General features: G+C 38.9%; 1 protein-coding gene across 1 annotated transcript in view; it reads right to left on the bottom strand.

Annotated features, from left to right (window-relative positions):
- Positions 1-20670, bottom strand: part of LOC128698149 (uncharacterized) — a 428958-nt gene that overhangs the window by 18137 nt on the left and 390151 nt on the right. The window contains exon 11 of the mRNA XM_070098535.1: positions 18218-18398. Coding sequence (XP_069954636.1) covers positions 18218-18398 — 181 coding nt within the window. The remainder of the gene's footprint in view (positions 1-18217; positions 18399-20670) is intronic.

The raw sequence follows: 20670 nt of genomic DNA, 5'->3' as shown, positions 1-20670 counted from the left end.
AGAGTGTCATCATGGGCTTGGCCTCCCTAGTTTTGAAGGTTCTCATTATCCATCCTGTCATTTTTCTAGCAGATGCGATTGATACAATGTTATGGTCCTTGAAGGTGAGATCCTCCGACATGATCACTCCCAGGTCTTTGACGTTGGTGTTTCGCTCTATTTTGTGGCCAGAATTTGTTTTGTACTCTGATGAAGATTTAATTTCCTCATGTTTACCATATCTGAGTAATTGAAATTTCTCATCGTTGAACTTCATATTGTTTTCTTCAGCCCACTGAAAGATTTGGTTGATGTCTGCCTGGAGCTTTGCAGTGTCTGCAATGGAAGACACTGTCATGCAGATTCGGGTGTCATCTGCAAAGGAAGACACGGTGCTGTGGCTGACATCCTTGTCTATGTCGGATATAAGGATGAGGAACAAGATGGGAGCGAGTACTGTGCCTTGTGGAACAGAGCTTTTCACCGTAGCTGCCTCGGACTTTACTCTGTTGACGACTACTCTCTGTGTTCTGTTAGTGAGGAAATTATAGATCCATCGACCGACTTTTCCTGTTATTCCTTTAGCACGCATTTTGTGCTCTATTACGCCATGGTCACACTTGTCGAAGGCTTTTGCAAAGTTTGTATATATTACATCTGCATTCTTTTTGTCTTCTAGTGCATTTAGGACCTTGTCGTAGTGGTCCAATAGTTGAGACAGACAGGAGCGACCTGTTCTAAACCCATGTTGCCCTGGGTTGTGTAACTGATGGGTTTCTAGATGGGTGGTGATCTTGCTTCTTAGGACCCTTTCAAAGATTTTTATGATATGGGATGTTAGTGCTATTGGTCTGTAGTTCTTTGCTGTTGCTTTACTGCCCCCTTTGTGGAGTGGGGCTATGTCTGTTGTTTTTAGTCGACAGGAATATAATTGAATCTTGTTTCATAAAAAGCAGTTTTGACAATAATATGAATATTTCCTTTGGTTTATATAAATTAGATCCATTTATAATTAATAGAATTTGGGAAGAATTTAATAATACACTGGACAAATAATAATTTTTAAATTTTCTAGGGTAGAATAGTTTGTGGGTGAGTTGTGCAAAGGACCTATCCAAGTTGGGTCGGCGCACGTCATGTGTTTAACCGTTGTGGGATCTGATAGTGAGGTGCTGGCCAGACCCCTCATATAGCTTCCTTGGATGCTTTACTTTCATAGTTCCTTGATAATGTGAGTAGTCACAAAAGCGCTTGGAATTTCTGTATTCTTTCAGAGTGGTTGTTTTGCATATTTTGAAATCACCTGTTTACTGTGATCTTATTGCATATACATATATATACATATATATATATATATATATATATCTCTATATATATATATATATATATATATATATATATATATATATATAAAGTAGTGCTGAAGGCGGCTCAGTGGCTCCTACAGAGCGGTCTCTTCCTGAGTGGCTCCTCCTGAAAAAGGCTGCTTCTGAGTGGCTCCTTTTCCTGAGGGGCTCCCTTTCCTGAGCAGACTGCTTTTCACACCTATATGCTAATGACCTTAACCTCGCCCTCACCCTCGAGACCACCTCGCCCTCGAGACCACCTCGCCCTCGAGACCACCTCGCCTTCGAGACCACCCCACCCACGACCCCCACCCACACTCCCCCCACCCGCGCCCCCCACCCGCCCCTGCCCTCGAGCCTGCCCGCCGCACCCTCGCGCCCGTCCTCGCGCCCGCGCCCTCGCGCTCGCCCGCGCCTTCTGCTGCACCTTCTGCAGCATCCTCCGGATCGCCCCCGCGCCCCGAATTTTTTTTTCGATTTTTTTTTTATTTTTTTTTTTAATTTAATTTTCTTATGATCTCCTCGGATCAAATTTTTGAGGTTCCCTCTCCCACTTTCACCCCCATCCCAATTTTTTTTGTTTGAATTTCATTTTCTTATGATCACCTCGGATCAAGTTTTTTGGATTCCCCCCTCTGGGGGTAAGCATTCAAAATGGACTCCCACTTTCACCCCAAAATATTCCTCCTCCATCTCCTTGGATCAAGGTTTTCTCGATAATACAAAGACTCCATCTCCTTGGATCAAGTTTTCTCGATAATACCAAGACTCCATCTCCTTGGATCAAGTTTTTGGATTCTCCCCTCTGGGGGTAAGCATTCAAATGAACTCCTCCTATGGGGCATGGTACTTTCTCTTACTACAGGTCTAAACAAGTGTGACGTCACCCCACCTGTGTTTACTCGGTGGTCAGTGACGTCACGTGATGACCTCACACATACAGGCTGAATCTTGTCGACTTCCCCCTATGCCAGTGACGTCACGTCAAGACCGCACACACAGGCTGAATCTTGTCGAGCAGACATTAACTTAAAATGCAGGATAACACTATTTATTATACAACCAATGCATTTCATATACAACACAGGGAACACATTTTCACTCTTAACCCAAGATAACCCAAATAATTCCACATTTTTTCGTTAATACCCACAACAATACACAATTTCTTTACAAAATACAACACAAGTCTAGACATTTTTCTCGTTTTAACTATTTCATCTCAGGTCACTCCCCACGAAGTAACCTTCTCTCTCTCCTTCTCCCCTCCCTCCCAAACCCTTACACTCCCACCAACACCTCACAATTTTCACTGATAACCCACAATTTTTCTCGTTTTAACTATTTAATCAGAAAAAGTCACCACAACACTTACAACTTATAACCACTTTTTCATAAATTCACTAGTCACAATTTTACATATTACGAAGTTAATGCGCACACACACCTCACTTTACTTTGAACACCTTCAAAACACTCTCATAAATCATTTGAATACTCACAAAAATACCTTTGAACATTTCCAAACAACACTGAAACACTTCCAAAATATCATTTTGACTACTCCCAAATACACCACTGAATACTACTAAAACACCACTGAATACAGTCAAAACACCACCAAAATCACCATAAACTAAGATCAACATAACAGACTAACACCCATTTTCACACAAATCCCCTCAAATCACTATAACCAAGACGATTACCAATTTCTATGATCCCACTCACCTCCAACTAAGATATAACATGAGTGCAAAAAACATGAACACAATCCAAACACACACGAACACTTATAACAGAATCACTTCTTTTTCGGTATCTCTAGTTCGTCAACAACACCCACATCCCACGACACCCACATCCCACAACACCCACATCCCACAACCCACAATTTTTTCTCTTTTTAACTAATTTTATCAGAAAAAGACACAACAACAACCCACAACTTTTAAACACTTTTCAGCATCTCTAGTTCGACAACAACACCCACATCCCACAACACCCACATTCCACAACACCCACAACCCACATCACCCACAACCCACAATTTTTTCTCGTTTTAACTAATTTTATCAGAAAAAGGCACAACAACAACCCACAACTTATAAACACTTTTCAGCATCTCTAGTTCGACAACAACACCCACAACCCAAAACACCCACAACAACAACCCACTTATAACAACTTTTTTGATATCTCTAGTTCGACAACAATACCCACAACCCACAACACCCAAAACCCACATTTTTTCTCGTTTTAACTAATTTCATCAGAAAAAGTCACAACAACAACCCACAACTTATAAACACTTTTCAGCATCTCTAGTTCGACAACAACACCCACATCCCACAACACCCACAACCCACAACACCCACAACCCATAACAACAACCCACTTATAACATCTTTTCGGTATCTATAGTTCGACAACAACACCTACATCCCACAACACCCACAACCCACAACACTCACAACCCAAAACACCCACAACAACAACCCACTTATAACAACTTTTTTGATATCTCTAGTTCGACAACAGTACCCACAACCCACAACACCCACAACCCACAACACCCACAACCCACAATTTTTTCTCGTTTTAACTAATTTCATCAGAAAAAGTCACAACAACAACCCACTTATAACATCTTTTCGGTATCTCTAGTTCGACAACAGCACCCACATCCCACAACACCCACAACCCACAACACCCACAACAACAACCCACAACTTATAATCACTTTTCAGCATCTCTATTTCGACATCACCCTCAACACCCACAACCCACAACACCCACAACCCACAACACCCACAACCCACATCACCCACACCCCACAACACCCACAACCCACATCACCCCACAACACAAACAACAACCCACAACTTACAACATCTTTTCGGTATCTCTAGTTCGACAACAACACCCACAACACTCACAACCCACAATTTTTTTCTCGTTTTAACTAATTTCATCAGAAAAAGTCACATCAACCCACTTATAACATCTTTTTCGATATCTCTAGTTCGACAACAATACCCACATCCCACAACACCCACATCCCACAACACCCACAACCCACAACACCCACAACCCACATCACCCACAACAACCCACTTATAACATCTTTTCGGTATCTCTAGTTCGACAACACCCACAACCCACAACACCCACAACCCACAACACCCCACAACCCACAATTTTTTCTCGTTTTAACTAATTTCATCAGAAAAAGTCACAACAACAACCCACTTATAACATCTTTTTCGATATCTCTAGTTCGACAATAATACCCACAACCCTCATCACTTAGCAATTTATTCACAATTTTTTCGATACAAATTTTTCCCCATCTTTTTATTGAATCTTAAAATGTAATACACATTCCTCCCTACATTACTAAAATTCCAATAAAATCCTCTCCATACCCATCTCCTTGTATCCACATAAATTGATAATATACTCACAACAACTAATCATCTCACTACCCAACTACTGCGACATGTTTCTACACCCTCTATTCTTTTCCAATATATCATAACTTTTCACTTCTATAATTTCTTTTTAAAATATTCGCACATTACCTTTATTTTCAGTAAAATCCCCCCCCCCATATTTCATTAAATTTCTAATACAACCCTCCCCATACCCCTCTCCATCTCATCCACATTTCTTCACATCCACTCCCCCATCTCCCAACACATCTCTTCTGAACACACACAAAAATCACATTTCACATCCACAAATGCATCTCATCACCCATCTCAAATCTACTAAAATCACTGTAACCAAGATATTCACAAAACTCTATGACCACCTAACACACACACACACACACACACACACACACACACACACAGTGGGCACCTGTGACGAGCGGGGTCCCACAGGGGTCGGTCCTAGGACCAGTGCTATTTTTGGTATATGTGAACGACATGATGGAAGGGTTAGACTCAGAAGTGTCCCTGTTTGCAGATGATGTAAAGTTAATGAGGAGAATTAAATCTGATGAGGACCAGGCAGGACTTCAAAGAGACCTGGACAGACTGGACACCTGGTCCAGCAAATGGCTTCTCGAATTTAATCCTGCCAAATGCAAAGTCATGAAGATAGGGGAAGGGCACAGAAGACCACAGACAGAGTATAGGCTAGGTGGCCAAAGACTGCAAACCTCACTCAAGGAGAAAGATCTTGGGGTGAGTATAACACCGAGCATGTCTCCGGAAGCACACATCAATCAGATAACTGCTGCAGCATATAGGCGCCTGGCAAACCTGAGAACAGCATTCCGATACCTTAGTAAGGAATCGTTCAAGACACTGTACACCGTGTATGTCAGGCCCATACTGGAGTATGCAGCACCTGTTTGGAACCCGCACTTGATAAAGCACGTCAAGAAACTAGAGAAAGTACAAAGGTTTGCCACAAGGTTAGTTCCAGAGCTAAGGGGAATGTCCTATGAAGAAAGATTAAGGGAAATCGGCCTGACGACACTGGAGGACAGGAGGGTCAGGGGAGACATGATAACGACATATAAAATACTGCGTGGAATAGACAAGGTGGACAAAGAAAGAATGTTCCAGGGAGGGGACACAGAAACAAGAGGCCACAATTGGAAGTTGAAGACACAAATGAGTCAGAGAGATATTAGGAAGTATTTCTTCAGTCATAGAGTTGTAAGGCAGTGGAATAGCCTAGAAAATGACGTAGTGGAGGCAGGAACCATACACAGTTTTAAGACGAGGTTTGATAAAGCTCATGGAGCGGGGAGAGAGAGGGCCCAGTAGCAACCGGTGAAGAGGCGGGGCCAGGAGCTAAGACTCGACCCCTGCAACCACAAATAGGTGAGTACAAATAGGTGAGTACACACACACACACCTCAATTTACTGTGAACACCTTCAAAACACTCTCATACATCATCATTTGAGACCACCTTTTCTCAATATCTCTTAAGAAATATTCTCTCATTCACAACCTTTATCATCTCACTACAGAACAACCCCAAGATTACTTCGAACACTCATAAATCATTTGAATACTCACATAAACACCTTTGAACATTTCCAGACAATACTGAAGCACTTCCAAAATATCATTTTGAATACTCCCAAATAAGATTTGTCATCTCTAATTTATCTACACTTACATATTTCATTAAATTACAACTCATCCACCATACTACTCCCTCAGTCTCGAGACTTTACATCATTATCACAAAAACTAACTCATACACTTATGACATGAGACATTTTACCAAAACTAACACAAACGCTCCCACACACAGACAACTCACTTTACTTTGAACACCACCAAAAACACCAACAATTACCATTGAATACTCCAAAAATATCATTCGAACACCCCCAAATCACCACTGAATACTACCAAAACACCGTCAAAATCACCAGAAACTAAGTTTAGCATCACCAGCTAACACCCATTTTATAGAAATCCCCTCAAATCACTATAACCAAGACGATCCCATTCACCTCAGACTATTATATAACATGAGCGCAAAAAAAGTACACCCCCCTCCCTCACTACCACCAACACATACCAGCACAGATAGGGATACCTCCCATGACATCACACTCCATCCTGTGTTTACTTGGCAATCAGCAACGTCACACCCCACTTTTACTTCATTTAACTTAACGAGAGGAAGTTACTTGTTTCAACCTGTTATATCTCCAATATCTAAGATCACCACAATCAAGACGTTTGCCAAATTCTATGACCCCACCACTAAGATCACACATTTTTTGTACACATTCTCTTAAAACATCATCATAACGAAGATCACTAAAACTATCTATACTTTTACTAAGATCACATAACATTTTGTCTTCTCTAACTCACTCACCAATTTACATTCACACTTACACATTTCATTAACCGAAATTACATCTCATCCACCAAACTCCTCTCTCATTCTCCAGACTTTACAACATTAGCACAAAAAAAACTAACTCATACACTTATGACATGAGACATTACCATAACTAACACACTGACTAACTTTGAACCATCTCTGAACAACACCAAAACACCACGGAACACCTTCAAAAAAATGCTCTGCACATCATTTGAACACCTTCAAAAAACACCATCAAACATCTCCGAATACTCCCAGAACACTGCTGATTACTACCAAATCACCAGTGAATACTACCAAAACATCGTCAAAATCACCAGAATCTAAGTTTAGCATCACCAGCTAACATCCATTTTATAGAAATTCCCTCAAATCACTATAACCAAGAACTCCCTCCCCATGGGCGCAAAAAAAGAGAAAAACTTGAACACAAACCTAATTCGCAAACACTTAGTACATGATCACCATCAACTGAAAACATATCTTGTACACACATAAATCTAAGACAACCACCAACAACAATCACCCATGTTCACTTACCTCAAAAATCACTAATATCACAGAAAACACTCATTTTTTATAAACATTCACACAAAAAATCATATTTGACAATATCTAAGCGCACTCACCTCACAACCACCAACACACGATGTCACACCTCACAGGACCGGCGAGGTCACATTCAGTGACGTCACACTCCCATCTGTGTTTACTTGGTGGTTAGTAACATCACACCCAACCCACCTTGTTTCAACCTGTTGTACCCACATTATCTAAGAACACTATAACCAAGACGATTACCAGATTTTATGACCCCACCACTAATTTCACAGAAAACTCACATTTTTATAATTATTCACACAAAAATCACGATCACCAATTCCATATCATGTTTACCATCATCTATAAACACTCATCACCAAGATCACCAAAAATCTAAGATCTTGCATCTCAAAACTACTATGATCACTGAAAACACTTATTTTTTAAACATTCGCACAAAAATAAGACATACACAAAAATACCACAACACTTCCACCAACATCTATAACATAACATGAGCACTATAACATATCACCATCACAAAAAAAAATAAAAAATAATACACAGACACCAACAACTTATACATTTCAATCATAAATTTAAGATATGTGACATGCACACCAAATCTAAGACATTCACCTCCAACTAAGACATACACATCTTAAATAAGACATACACCAAAACCTATATTTGACATATTGCGGTATGAATATTCATACCACATTTATGTTGCATATCACATTCCTCATCCACATCATCCCTAAAACATCCTTCCTTATTCATCCGTATATCTCTTAGAGATATTTTAACCCCGACGGCCCATCACGACGTAGGAGCCAGAGCAACCATCACCACTCCAACACCACCTACTACACTCTGGCTCCTAATGTCATGATGGGCAGTCGGGGTTAAAACAACTCTATGAGATTTACGGAATGAATAAGAAAGGATGTTTTAGGGATGATGTGGATGAGGAATGTGATATGCAACATAAATGTGGTATGAATATTCATACCGCAATATGTCAAGTATAGGTTTTGGTGTATGTCTTATTTAAGATGTGTATGTCTTAGTTGGAGGTGAATGTCTTTAGATTTGGTGTGCATGTCACATATCTTAAATTTATGATTGAAATGTATAAGTTGTTGGTGTCTGTGTATTATTTTTTATTTTTTTTTGTGATGGTGATATGTTATAGTGCTCATGGTATGTTATAGATATTGGTGGAAGTGTTGTGGTATTTTTGTGTATGTCTTATTTTTGTGCGAATGTTTAAAAAATAAGTGTTTTCAGTGATCATAGTAGTTTTGAGATGCAAGATCTTAGATTTTTGGTGATCTTGGTGATGAGTGCTGATAGATGATGGTAAACATGATATGGAATTGGTGATCGTGATTTTTGTGTGAATAATTATAAAAATGTGTGTTTTCTGTGATATTAGTGGTGGGGTCATAAAATCTGGTAATCGTCTTGGTTATAGTGTTCTTAGATGATGTGGGTACAACAGGTTGAAACAAGGTGGGTTGGGTGTGATGTTACTAACCACCAAGTAAACACAGATAGGAGTGTGACGTCACTGGAGGTGACCTTGCCGGTCCTGTGAGGTGTGACATCGTGTGTTGGTGGTAGTGAGGTGAGTGCGCTTAGATATTGTCAAATATGATTTTTTAGTGTGAATGTTTATAAAAAATGAGTGTTTTCTGTGATATTAGTGATTTTTGAGGTAAGTGAACATGGGTGATTGTTGTTGGTGGTTGTCTTAGATTTATGTGTGTACAAGATATGTTTTCAGTTGATGGTGATCATGTACTAAGTGTTTGCGTATTAGGTTTATGTTCAAGTTTTTCTTTTTTTTTTTTTTGCGCCCATGGGGAGGGAGTTCTTGGTTATAGTGATTTGAGGGAATTTCTATAAAATGGATGTTAGCTGGTGATGCTAAACTTAGATTCTGGTGATTTTGACGATGTTTTGGTAGTATTCAGTGGTGATTTGGTAGTAATCAGCAGTGTTTTGGGAGTATTCGGAGGTGTTTGATGGTGTTTTTTGAAGGTGTTCAAATGATGTGCAGGGCATTTTTTTGAAGGTGTTCCGTGGTGTTTTGGTGTTGTTCAGAGATGGTTCAAAGTTAGTCAGTGTGTTAGTTATGGTAATGTCTCATGTCATAAGTGTATGAGTTAGTTTTTTTTTGTGATAATGTTGTAAAGTCTGGAGAATGAGGGAGGAGTTTGGTGGATGAGATGTAATTTCGGTTAATGAAATGTGTAAATGTGAATGTAAATTGGTGAGTGAGTTAGAGAAGACAAAATGTTATGTGATCTTAGTAAAAGTATAGATAGTTTTAGTGATCTTCGTTATGATGATGTTTTAAGAGAATGTGTACAAAAAATGTGTGATCTTAGTGGTGGGGTTATAGAATTTGGTAAACGTCTTGATTGTGGTGATCTTAGATATTGGAGATATAACAGGTTGAAACAAGTAACTTCCTCTCGTTAAGTTAAATGAAGTAAAAGTCGGGTGTGACGTTGCTGATTGCCAAGTAAACACAGGATGGAGTGTGATGTCATGGGAGGTATCCCTATCTGTGCTGGTATGTGTTGGTGGTAGTAAGGGGGGTGTTTTTTTTGCGCTCATGTTATATAATAGTCTGAGGTGAGTGGGATCGTCTTGGTTATAGTGATTTGAGGGGATTTCTATAAAATGGGTGTTAGCTGGTGATGCTAAACTTAGTTTCTGGTGATTTTGACGGTGTTTTGGTAGTATTCAGTGGTGATTTGGGGGTGTTCGAATGATATTTTTGGAGTATTCAATGGTAATTGTTGGTGTTTATGGTGGTGTTCAAAGTAAAGTGAGTTGTCTGTGTGTGGGAGCGTTTGTGTTAGTTTTGGTAAAATGTCTCATGTCATAAGTGTATGAGTTAGTTTTTGTGATAATGATGTAAAGTCTGGAGACTGAGGGAGTAGTATGGTGGATGAGTTGTAATTTAATGAAATATGTAAGTGTAGATAAATTAGAGATGACAAATCTTATTTGGGAGTATTCAAAATGATATTTTGGAAGTGCTTCAGTATTGTCTGGAAATATTCAAAGGTGTTTATGTGAGTATTCAAATGATTTATGAGTGTTCGAAGTAATCTTGGGGTTGTTGTGTAGTGAGATGATAAAGGTTGTGGATGAGAGAATATTTCTTAAGAGATATTGAGAAAAGGTGGTCTCAAATGATGATGTATGAGAGTGTTTTGAAGGTGTTCACAGTAAAGTGAGATGTGTGTGTGTGTGTGTGTGTGTGTGTGTTAGGTGGTCATAGAGTTTTGTGAATATCTTGGTTACAGTGATTTTAGTAGATTTGAGATGGGTGATGAGATGCATTTGTGGATGTGAAATGTGATTTTTGTGTGTGTTCAGAAGAGGTGTGTTGGGAGATGGGGGAGTGGATGTGAAGAAAATGTGGGTGAGAGAGGAGAGGGGTATGGGGAGGGTTGTATTAAAAATTTAATGAAATATAGGGTTGGGGTTACTGAAAATAAAGGTAATGTGCGAATATTTTAAAAAGAAATTATAGAAGTGAAAAGTTATGATATATTGGAAAAGAATAGAGGGTGTAGAAACATGTCGCAGTAGTTGGGTAGTGAGATGATTAGTTGTTGTGAGTATATTATCAATTTATGTGGATACAAGGAGATGGGTATGGAGAGGATTTTATTAGAATTTTAGTAATGTAGGGAGGAATGTGTATTACATTTTAAGATTCAATAAAAAGAAGGGGAAAAATTTGTATCGAAAAAATTGTGAATAAATTGGTAAGTGATGAGGGTTGTGGGCATTATTGTCGAACTAGAAATATCGAAAAAAGATGTTATAAGTGGGTTGTTGTTGTGACTTTTTCTGATGAAATTAGTTAAAACGAGAAAAAATTGTGGGTTGTGGGGTGTTGTGGGTTGTGGGTGTTTTGGGTTGTGGGTGCTGTCGAACTAGAGATACCGAAAAGATGTTATAAATGGGTTGTTGTGGGTGATGTGGGTTGTGGGTGTTGTGGGTTGTGGGTGTTGTGGGATGTGGGTATTGTTGTCGAACTAGAGATATCGAAAAAGATGTTATAAGTGGGTTGATGTTGTGACTTTTTCTGATGAAATTAGTTAAAACAAGAAAAAATTGTGGGTTGTGAGTGTTGTGGGTGTTGTTGTCGAACTAGAGATACCGAAAAGATGTTGTAAGCTGTGGGTTGTTGTTGTTTGTGTTGTGGGGTGATGTGGGTTGTGGGTGTTCTGGGGTGTGGGTGATGTGGGTTGTGGGTTGTGGGTGTTGTGGGTGTTGAGGGTAATGTTGTCGAACTAGAGATGCTGAAAAGTGGTTATAAGTTGTGGGTTGTTGTTGTGGGTGTTGTGGGTTGTGGGTGTTGTGGGATGTGGGTGTTGTTGTCGAACTAAGAGATACCGAAAAGAAGTTATAAGTGGGTTGTTGTTATGGGTTGTGGGTGTTGTGGGTTGTGGGTGTTGTGGGATGTGGGTGTTGTTGTCGAACTAGAGATACCGAAAAGATGTTATAAGTGGGTTGTTGTTGTGACTTTTTCTGATGAAATTAGTTAAAACGAGAAAAAATTGTGGGTTGTGGGTGTTGTGGGTTGTGGGTATTGTTGTCGAACTAGAGATATCAAAAAAGTTGTTATAAGTGGGTTGTTGTTGTGGGTGTTGTGGGTTGTGAGTGTTGTGGGTTGTGGGTGTTGTTGTCGAACTAGAGATGCTGAAAAGTGTTTATAAGTTGTGGGTTGTTGTGCCTTTTTCTGATAAAATTAGTTAAAACGAGAAAAAAATTGTTGGTTGTGGGTGATGTGGGTTGTGGGTGTTGTGGGATGTGGGTGTTGTGGGATGTGGGTGTTGTTGTCGAACTAGAGAAGCTGAAAAGTGTTTATAAGTTGTGGGTTGTTGTTGTCTTTTTCTGATAAAATTAGTTAAAACGAGAAAAAATTGTGGGTTGTGGGATGTGGGTGTTGTGGGATGTGGGTGTTGTTGACGAACTAGAGATACCGAAAAAGAAGTGATTCTGTTATAAGTGTTCGTGTGTGTTTGGATTGTGTTCATGTTTTTTGCACTCATGTTATATCTTAGTTGGAGGTGAGTGTACTCATAGAAATTGGTAATCTTCTTGGTTATAGTGATTTGAGGGGATTTGTGTGAAAATGGGTGTTAGTCTGTGATGTTGATCATAGTTTATGGTGATTTTGGTGGTGTTTTGACTGTATTCAGTGGTGTTTTAGTAGTATTCAGTGGTGTATTTGGATATTTTGGAAGTGTTTCAGTGTTGTTTGGAAATGTTCAAAGGTATTTTTGTGAGTATTCAAGTGATTTATGAGAGTGTTTTGAAGGTGTTCAAAGTAAAGTGAGGTGTGTGTGCGCATTAACTTCGTAATATGTAAAATCGTGACTAGTGAATTTATCAAAAAGTGGTTATAAGTTGTAAGTGTTGTGGTGACTTTTTCTGATTAAATAGTTAAAACGAGAAAAATTGTGCTTTATGAGTGAAAATTGTGAGGTGTTGGTGGGAGTGTGAGGGTTTGGGAGGGTGGGGAGAAGGAGAGAGAGAAGGTTACTTCGTGGGGAGTGACCTGAGATGAAATAGTTAAAACGAGAAAAATGTCTAGACTTGTGTTGTATTTTGTAAAGAAATTGTGTATTGTTGTGGGTATTAACGAAAAAATTTGGAATTATTTAGGTTATCCTGGGTTAAGAGTGAAAATGTTTTCCCTATGTTGTATATGAAATGCATTGGTTGAATAATAAATAGTGTTATCCAGCATTTTAAGTTAATGTCTGCTCGACAAGATTCAGCCTGTGCGCGGTCATTACGTGACGTCACTGACATAGGGGGAAGTCGACAAGATTCAGCCTGTATGTGTGAGGTCATCACGTGACGTCACTGACAGTCGAGTAAACACAGGTGGGGTGACGTCACACTTGTTTAGACCTTTAGTAAAAGAAAGTACCATGCCCCATAGGAGTTCATTTGAATGCTTACCCCCAGAGGGGAGAATCCAAAAACTTGATCCAAGGAGATGGAATCTTGGTATTATCGAGAGAACTTGATCCAAGGAGATGGAGTCTTTGTATTATCGAGAAAACCTTGATCCAAGGAGATGGAGGAGGAATATTTTGGGGTGAAAGTGGGAGTCCATTTTGAATGCTTACCCCCAGAGGGGGGAATCCAAAAAACTTGATCTGAGGAGATCACAAGTAAATGAAATTCAAAAAAAAAATATTGGGATGGGGGTGAAAGTGGGAGGGGGAACCTCAAAAATTTGATCCGAGGAGATCATAAGAAAATGAAATTCAAAAAAAAATAAAAAAAAAAAATCGATAAAAAATTCGGGGCGCGGGGGCAATCCGGACGACGCTGAAGAAGGCGCAGCAGAAGGCGCGGGCGGGCGCGAGGGCACGGCGGGCGGGCGCGAGGGCGCGGCGGGCAGGTGCGAGGGCGGGGAAGGGAAGGGGTGCGGGTGGGGGGGCGTGGGGGGGGGGGGGGGGTTGTGGGGGGGTGGTCTCGAAGGCGAGGTGGTCTCGAGGGTGAGGTGGTCTTGAGAGCGAGGTCAAGGTCATTAGCATATAGGTGTGAAAAGGAGTCTGCTCAGGAAAGGGAGCCCCTCAGGAAAAGGAGCCACTCAGCCGCAGCCCTTTTCAGGAGAAGCCACTCAGGAAGAGACCGCTCTGTGGAAGGAGCCACTGAGCCGCCTTCAGCACTACTTATTTATATATATATATATATATATATATATATATATATATATATATATATATATATATATATATATATATATATATATATATATATACATATATATATATATATATATATATATATATATATATATATATATATATATATATATATATATATATATATATATATATATATATATATATATATATATATATATATATATATATATATATATATATATATATATATATATATATATATATATATATATATATATATATATATATATATTTATTTTTTATTATCACACTGGCTGATTCCCACCAAGGCAAGGTGGCCCGAAAAAGAGAAACTTTCACCATCATTCACTTCATCACTGTCTTGCCAGAAGGGTGCTTTGCACTACAGTTTTTAAACTGCAACTTTAACACCCCTCCTTCAGAGTGCAGGCACTGTACTACCCATCTCCAGGACTCAAGTCCGGCCTGCCGGTTTCCCTGAATCCCTTCATAAATGTTACTTTGCTCACACTCCAACAGCACGTCAAGTATTAAAAACCATTTGTCTCCATTCAATATCAAACACGCTCACGCATGCCTGCTGGAAGTCTAAGCCCCTCACACACAAAACCTCCTTTACCCACTCCCTCCAACCTTTCCTAGGCCGACCCCTACCCTGCCTTCCTTCCACTACAGACTGATACACTCTTGAAGTCACTCTGTTTCGCTCCATTCTCTCTACATGTCCGAACCACCTCAACAACCCTTCCTCAGCCCTCTGGACAACAGTTTTGGTAATCCCGCACCTCCTAACTTCCAAACTACGAATTCTCTGCATTATATTCACACCACACATTGCCCTCAGACATGACATCTCCACTGCCTCCAGCCTTCTCCTCGCTGCAACATTCATCACCCATGCTTCACACCCATATAAGAGCGTTGGAAAACTATACTCTCATACATTCCTCTCTTTGCCTCCAAGGACAAAGTTCTTTGTCTCCACAGACTCCTATGTGCACCACTCACCCTTTTCCCCTCATCAATTCTATGATTCACCTCATCTTTCATAGACCCATCCGCTGACACGTCCGATCCCAAATATCTGAATACATTCACCTCCTCCATACTCTCTCCCTCAAATCTGATATCCAATCTTTCATCACCTAATTTTTTGTTATCCTCATTACCTTGCTCTTTCCTGTATTCACTTTTAATTTTCTTCTTTTGCACACCCTACCAAATTCATCCACCAATCTATGCAGCTTCTCGTCAGAATCTCCCAAGAGCACAGTGTCATCAGCAAAAAGCAACTGTGACAACTCCCATTTTATGTGTGATTCTTTATCTTTTAACTCCACGCCTCTTGCCAAGACCCTCGCATTTACTTCTCTTACAACCCCATCTATAAATATATTAAACAACCACGGTGACATCACACATCCTTGTCTAAGGCCTACTTTTACTGGGAAATAATTTCCCTCTTTCCTACATACTCTAACTTGAGCCTCACTATCCTCGCAAAAACTCTTCACTGCTTTCAGTAACCTACCGCCTACACCATACACCTGCAACATCTGCCACATTGCCCCCCTATCCACCCTGTCATACGCCTTTTCCAAATCCATAAATGCCACAAACACCTCTTTAGCCTTATCTAAATGCTGTTCACTTATATGTTTCACTGTAAACACCTGGTCCACACATCCCCTACCTTTCCTAAAGCCTCCTTGTTCATCTGCTATCCTATTCTCCGTCTTACTCTTAATTCTTTCAATAATAACTCTACCATACACTTTAGCAGGTATACTCAACAGACTTATCCCCCTATAATTTTTGCACTCTCTTTTGTCCCCTTTGCCTTTATACAAAGGAACTATGCATGCTCTCTGCCAATCCCTAGGTACCTTACCCTCTTCCATACATTTATTAAATAATTGCACCAACCACTCCAAAACTATATCCCCACCTGCTTTTAACATTTCTATCTTCATCCCATCAATCCCGGCTGCCTTACCCCCTTTCATTTTACCTACTGCCTCACGAACTTCCCCCACACTCACAACTGGCTCTTCCTCACTCCTACAAGATGTTATATATATATATATATATTTATATATATATATATATATATATATATATATATATATATATATATTTATATATATATATATATATATATTTATATATATATATAAATATATATATATATATATATATATATATATATATATATATATATATATAATGTCGTGCCGAATAGGCAAAACTTGCGATCTTGGCTTAAATAGCAACTCTCATCTTGCCATATAGGACAAGTCAAAATTTGTGTATGCAATAATTTCGCCAAATTCATTCTGAACCTAAAGAAAAAAATATATTTCACTGCGTTAGTTTAGTATTCAATTACTGCAAGCAAATCTAAAAAATATTTAGTTGGGTTAGGCTAAAGTAAATTGTTCTTGTTATAATAAGATTAGGTAAGTTTTCTAAGTTCCCTTCGGTGCAAAATCATAAATTTTTGCATCAACATTAATGAAAAAAGTATATCTTTAAACATATAAGAGAAAATTTTAGAAAGGCCTTAATTTTAAATGAGTTCTTGCTAATTGACCAGTTTTACATATTCGGCACGACATATATATATATATATATATATATATATATATATATATATATATATATATATATATATATATATATATATATATATATATATATGTCGTGCCGAATAGGCAGAACTTGCTATCTTGGCTTAAATAGCAACGCTCATCTTGCCATATAGGACAAGCGAAAATTTGTGTATGTAATAATTTCGCCCAAATCATTCTGAACCTAACGAAAAAAAATATATTTCACTGTGTTTGTTTAGTATTAAATTATTGTAAACAAATCTAAAATATATTTAGTTGGGTTATGCTAAAATAAATTGTTCTTGTTATAACAAGGTTAGGTAAGTTTTCTAAGATTCTTCTGGAGCAAAATTAAAAATTTCTACATTAACATTATTGAAAAAAATATATCTTCAAACCTATCAGAGAAAATTTTAGAAAGGGCTTAAATTTAAATGAGTTCTTGCTAATTGACCAGTTTTACATATTCGGCACGACATATATATATATAATATATATATATATATATATATATATGCAATAAGATCACAGTAAACAGGTGATTTCGGAATATGCAAAACAACCACTCTGAAAAAATAGAGAAATTCCAAGCGCTTTCGTGACTACTCACATTATCAAGGAACTATATAGTTCCTTGATAATGTGAGTAGTCACGAAAGCGCTTGGAATTTCTCTATTTTTTCAGAGTGGTTGTTTTGCATATATATATATATATATATATATATATATATATATATATATATATATATATATATATATATATATATATATATATATATATATATATATATATTTATATATATATATATATATATATATATATATATATATGCAATAAAATAAAATGAAACAGGTGATATCACAGTATGCAAAACAATGAATGTGGAATTGACTTTCTAAGTGCTTTCGGTTCTAGTACTATATTTATCCTCTTGTTATCTTAGTGCAAAGCTTTTTCCAGTTTACTTAAAATGTATTGTATCTTATAGACACAGTCATCACCGTAATGTTTAGGATGAAGCTAGAATGAGGAAAGTGTTCATAGAACATGAGTTACATGATATGTGAAACAGGATAGTGAGTCACATTGGAGAGACATAGGGAGAACAAAGTAACAGGATTGGAGACAGTACCTCGCCGTTGGTGTAACAAAAGATGATGGCAACAACTGCTCCAGTGGTTCCCTCTATCATGTTGTTAAAAATCTGGTATAGATCTTGCCAGTCGCATCCCAACACTTGGTGACGGTAGATGGTAATGATGTACTGAAGACCAAACAGTGGCACCACCATCATAGTAGCACGCACTGCCTTCCTGGTGGAGGAGACATGGTAATGGTGTACTGCCTTCCTGGCGGTGGGTACCTGGTAGTTATGTATTGTGTTTCTGGTTGGATGTACTACCTTCCTATTGGAACAGACATGGTAATGATATGCAGTTTTCCTGGTGGTGGGTATCAAGTAATTATGTACTGTGTTCCTGGTTGGATGTACTACCTTCCTGGTGGAACACACATGGTAATGATGTACTGCTTTCCTGGTGGCGGGTACCTGGTAATTATGTACTGTGTTCCTGGTTGGATGTACTACCTTCCTGGTGGAACACACATGGTAATGGTATGCTGTTTCCTTGTGTGGGATATATAGTAATGTACTAACTTCCTGCTGAGAAAGATATGATAATTATGTAACACCTTCATCGGAGAAGACACAGCAGTGATGTACTTCCTGATGAAGGGAAGTTTCTCAAGGTAGTTGTTAGAGATAACGAGGAAGTGTAGAGTCACAGTGAGTATATTTATTATCAAATATGTAGAGAAATGTGAGTCTGTCATTACGGTTAATTTCTTAGGTAAATAGGAACAACAACAACTTACGAAACATATATTTCAGCTACTTTTCTATTTAGTTTATTCAAGCCCATACAAATAATAATAGATAGTAGGGCGAGGGTGACGGGGATGAATTGATTAGTGGTAATGGTAGTAGTAGTACTAGTAGTTGAAGTAGTAGTAGAAATAGTAGAATTAGTAGTTGTAATAACAGAAGTTACTTGTTGTCAGGGGATGGCAGCTGTATTATTTTATGAAAGATTTATTCGGATTTTGCAAAGCTACCGCTGCTGCCTTTGTTCTTTGTATCCGAAGTGGAAATTAATGCCGTTTCTAATCATTTTTGTTTGTGGGTGTATGATTCCTGAGAATCATAACTGAGGAAACGTTTCACCAGCCAATGGCTTCTTCAGTCCCATAAAGGGAAGAATGGTGGAAGATGAGTAGCAGGTTGAGGTAATCAGTCCCTTAGCATGGAGTCGATGAGCTCCGTCCTTAAGTTCTAGAGGCATGACCTACTTACACATGTGGATTTGTCCAATGGTGACTCTGCCTCCTCCTGCGTCTACTCACCTGACTGCAGTATATAAGCCACTTCTATCACTTACTATACTTTTCTCAAGATTGACGGACTGAACACATCGGCTCCAAGATGACGGATTGAGTACCTCAAACTCCCACCGTTCTTCTGTGTATTGGACTGAAGAAGCCACTGGCTGGCGAAACGCTTTCTCAGTAAAGATTCCCAAATGTTTGACAAGTGTCTAATTCGTCAGTCACCCTCCTATTTGTCTTCTCCATTACCACAGAGGGTATGCATTTCAGTCACGCTGATCAGTAAATATGGGAAGTACATTGTTTCCAGGTTTTTAGTGAATCTTACCTACTGCGTGACTTTGACCTGTTTCTTTTCAGAAAGGATTTGTTTTGAACTATATGATGTGCAATGTGTGCCTTGATCACAGGATATAGTGGACACAACGAGGCAATAGTAGAAGTAATACTAGTGGAAGTGTGAATAGCGAACTATATGCTGGACGCATGGGTCTAAAACATTGTTTATAGTTAAGTGAATGCAAGGCGTCCAAATTTTTGTGTATTGTCAAATGTACGATTTGCACCGGAGATCTGAAATACTGTGTATAGGGAAATATATAGTGGGCACAAGGGATCTGTGATATTGAGAAAGGTAAACTCTATGGAAAGCAGAGAGTCTGAAACTGTTGAAAGAGTGAGTACTGAACAACTTGATTTCTCCAGTGAGCAACTACTGGGCGATCACTTGTTAACTGTGGAGGGTTAGTAAGGGAGAGTGGGAAGGAATGTGGATGTGAGAACACGCCTGTTGGTTATGGAGGCAGTGGACGAGTGAAGAAAGAGCAGAGGTTGAAGAGGGAAGGTATCTTGACTAATGTATCCACTTGTTACTAACAGAGGGAAAAGAGATAAACGGCGAACATCAGTGTTGGATGTGGAAGGGAGACAGCTATGTGGACACACCACCCTACTTGTTGGTGGTGCAAGGAAGCAGAATGGGTTTGAGTACAGGCAACAAGTTGGTTGTGAAGGGGCTAGGGTTGTGGTTGAGTGAAAATGGTTCCTGAAACATTCTGTGAGCATATCACATATTTCAGAATCAGAGACCAGAGACATCCATGCCTAGTAAGGGGACGGGTCTGGTGATTGACACCCCAACATCTGCCTTGTTAGGAGGCAGGTATTAGGGACTCATACCCCTGCACCTGCTTTGTTAGC

Source organism: Cherax quadricarinatus, chromosome 63 (genome assembly GCF_038502225.1).
Source record: "Cherax quadricarinatus isolate ZL_2023a chromosome 63, ASM3850222v1, whole genome shotgun sequence".
Lineage (NCBI taxonomy): Eukaryota > Metazoa > Arthropoda > Malacostraca > Decapoda > Parastacidae > Cherax > Cherax quadricarinatus.
The sequence above is the reverse complement of the archived record's forward strand: the minus strand, read 5'-3'. Positions and strand labels throughout refer to the sequence as shown.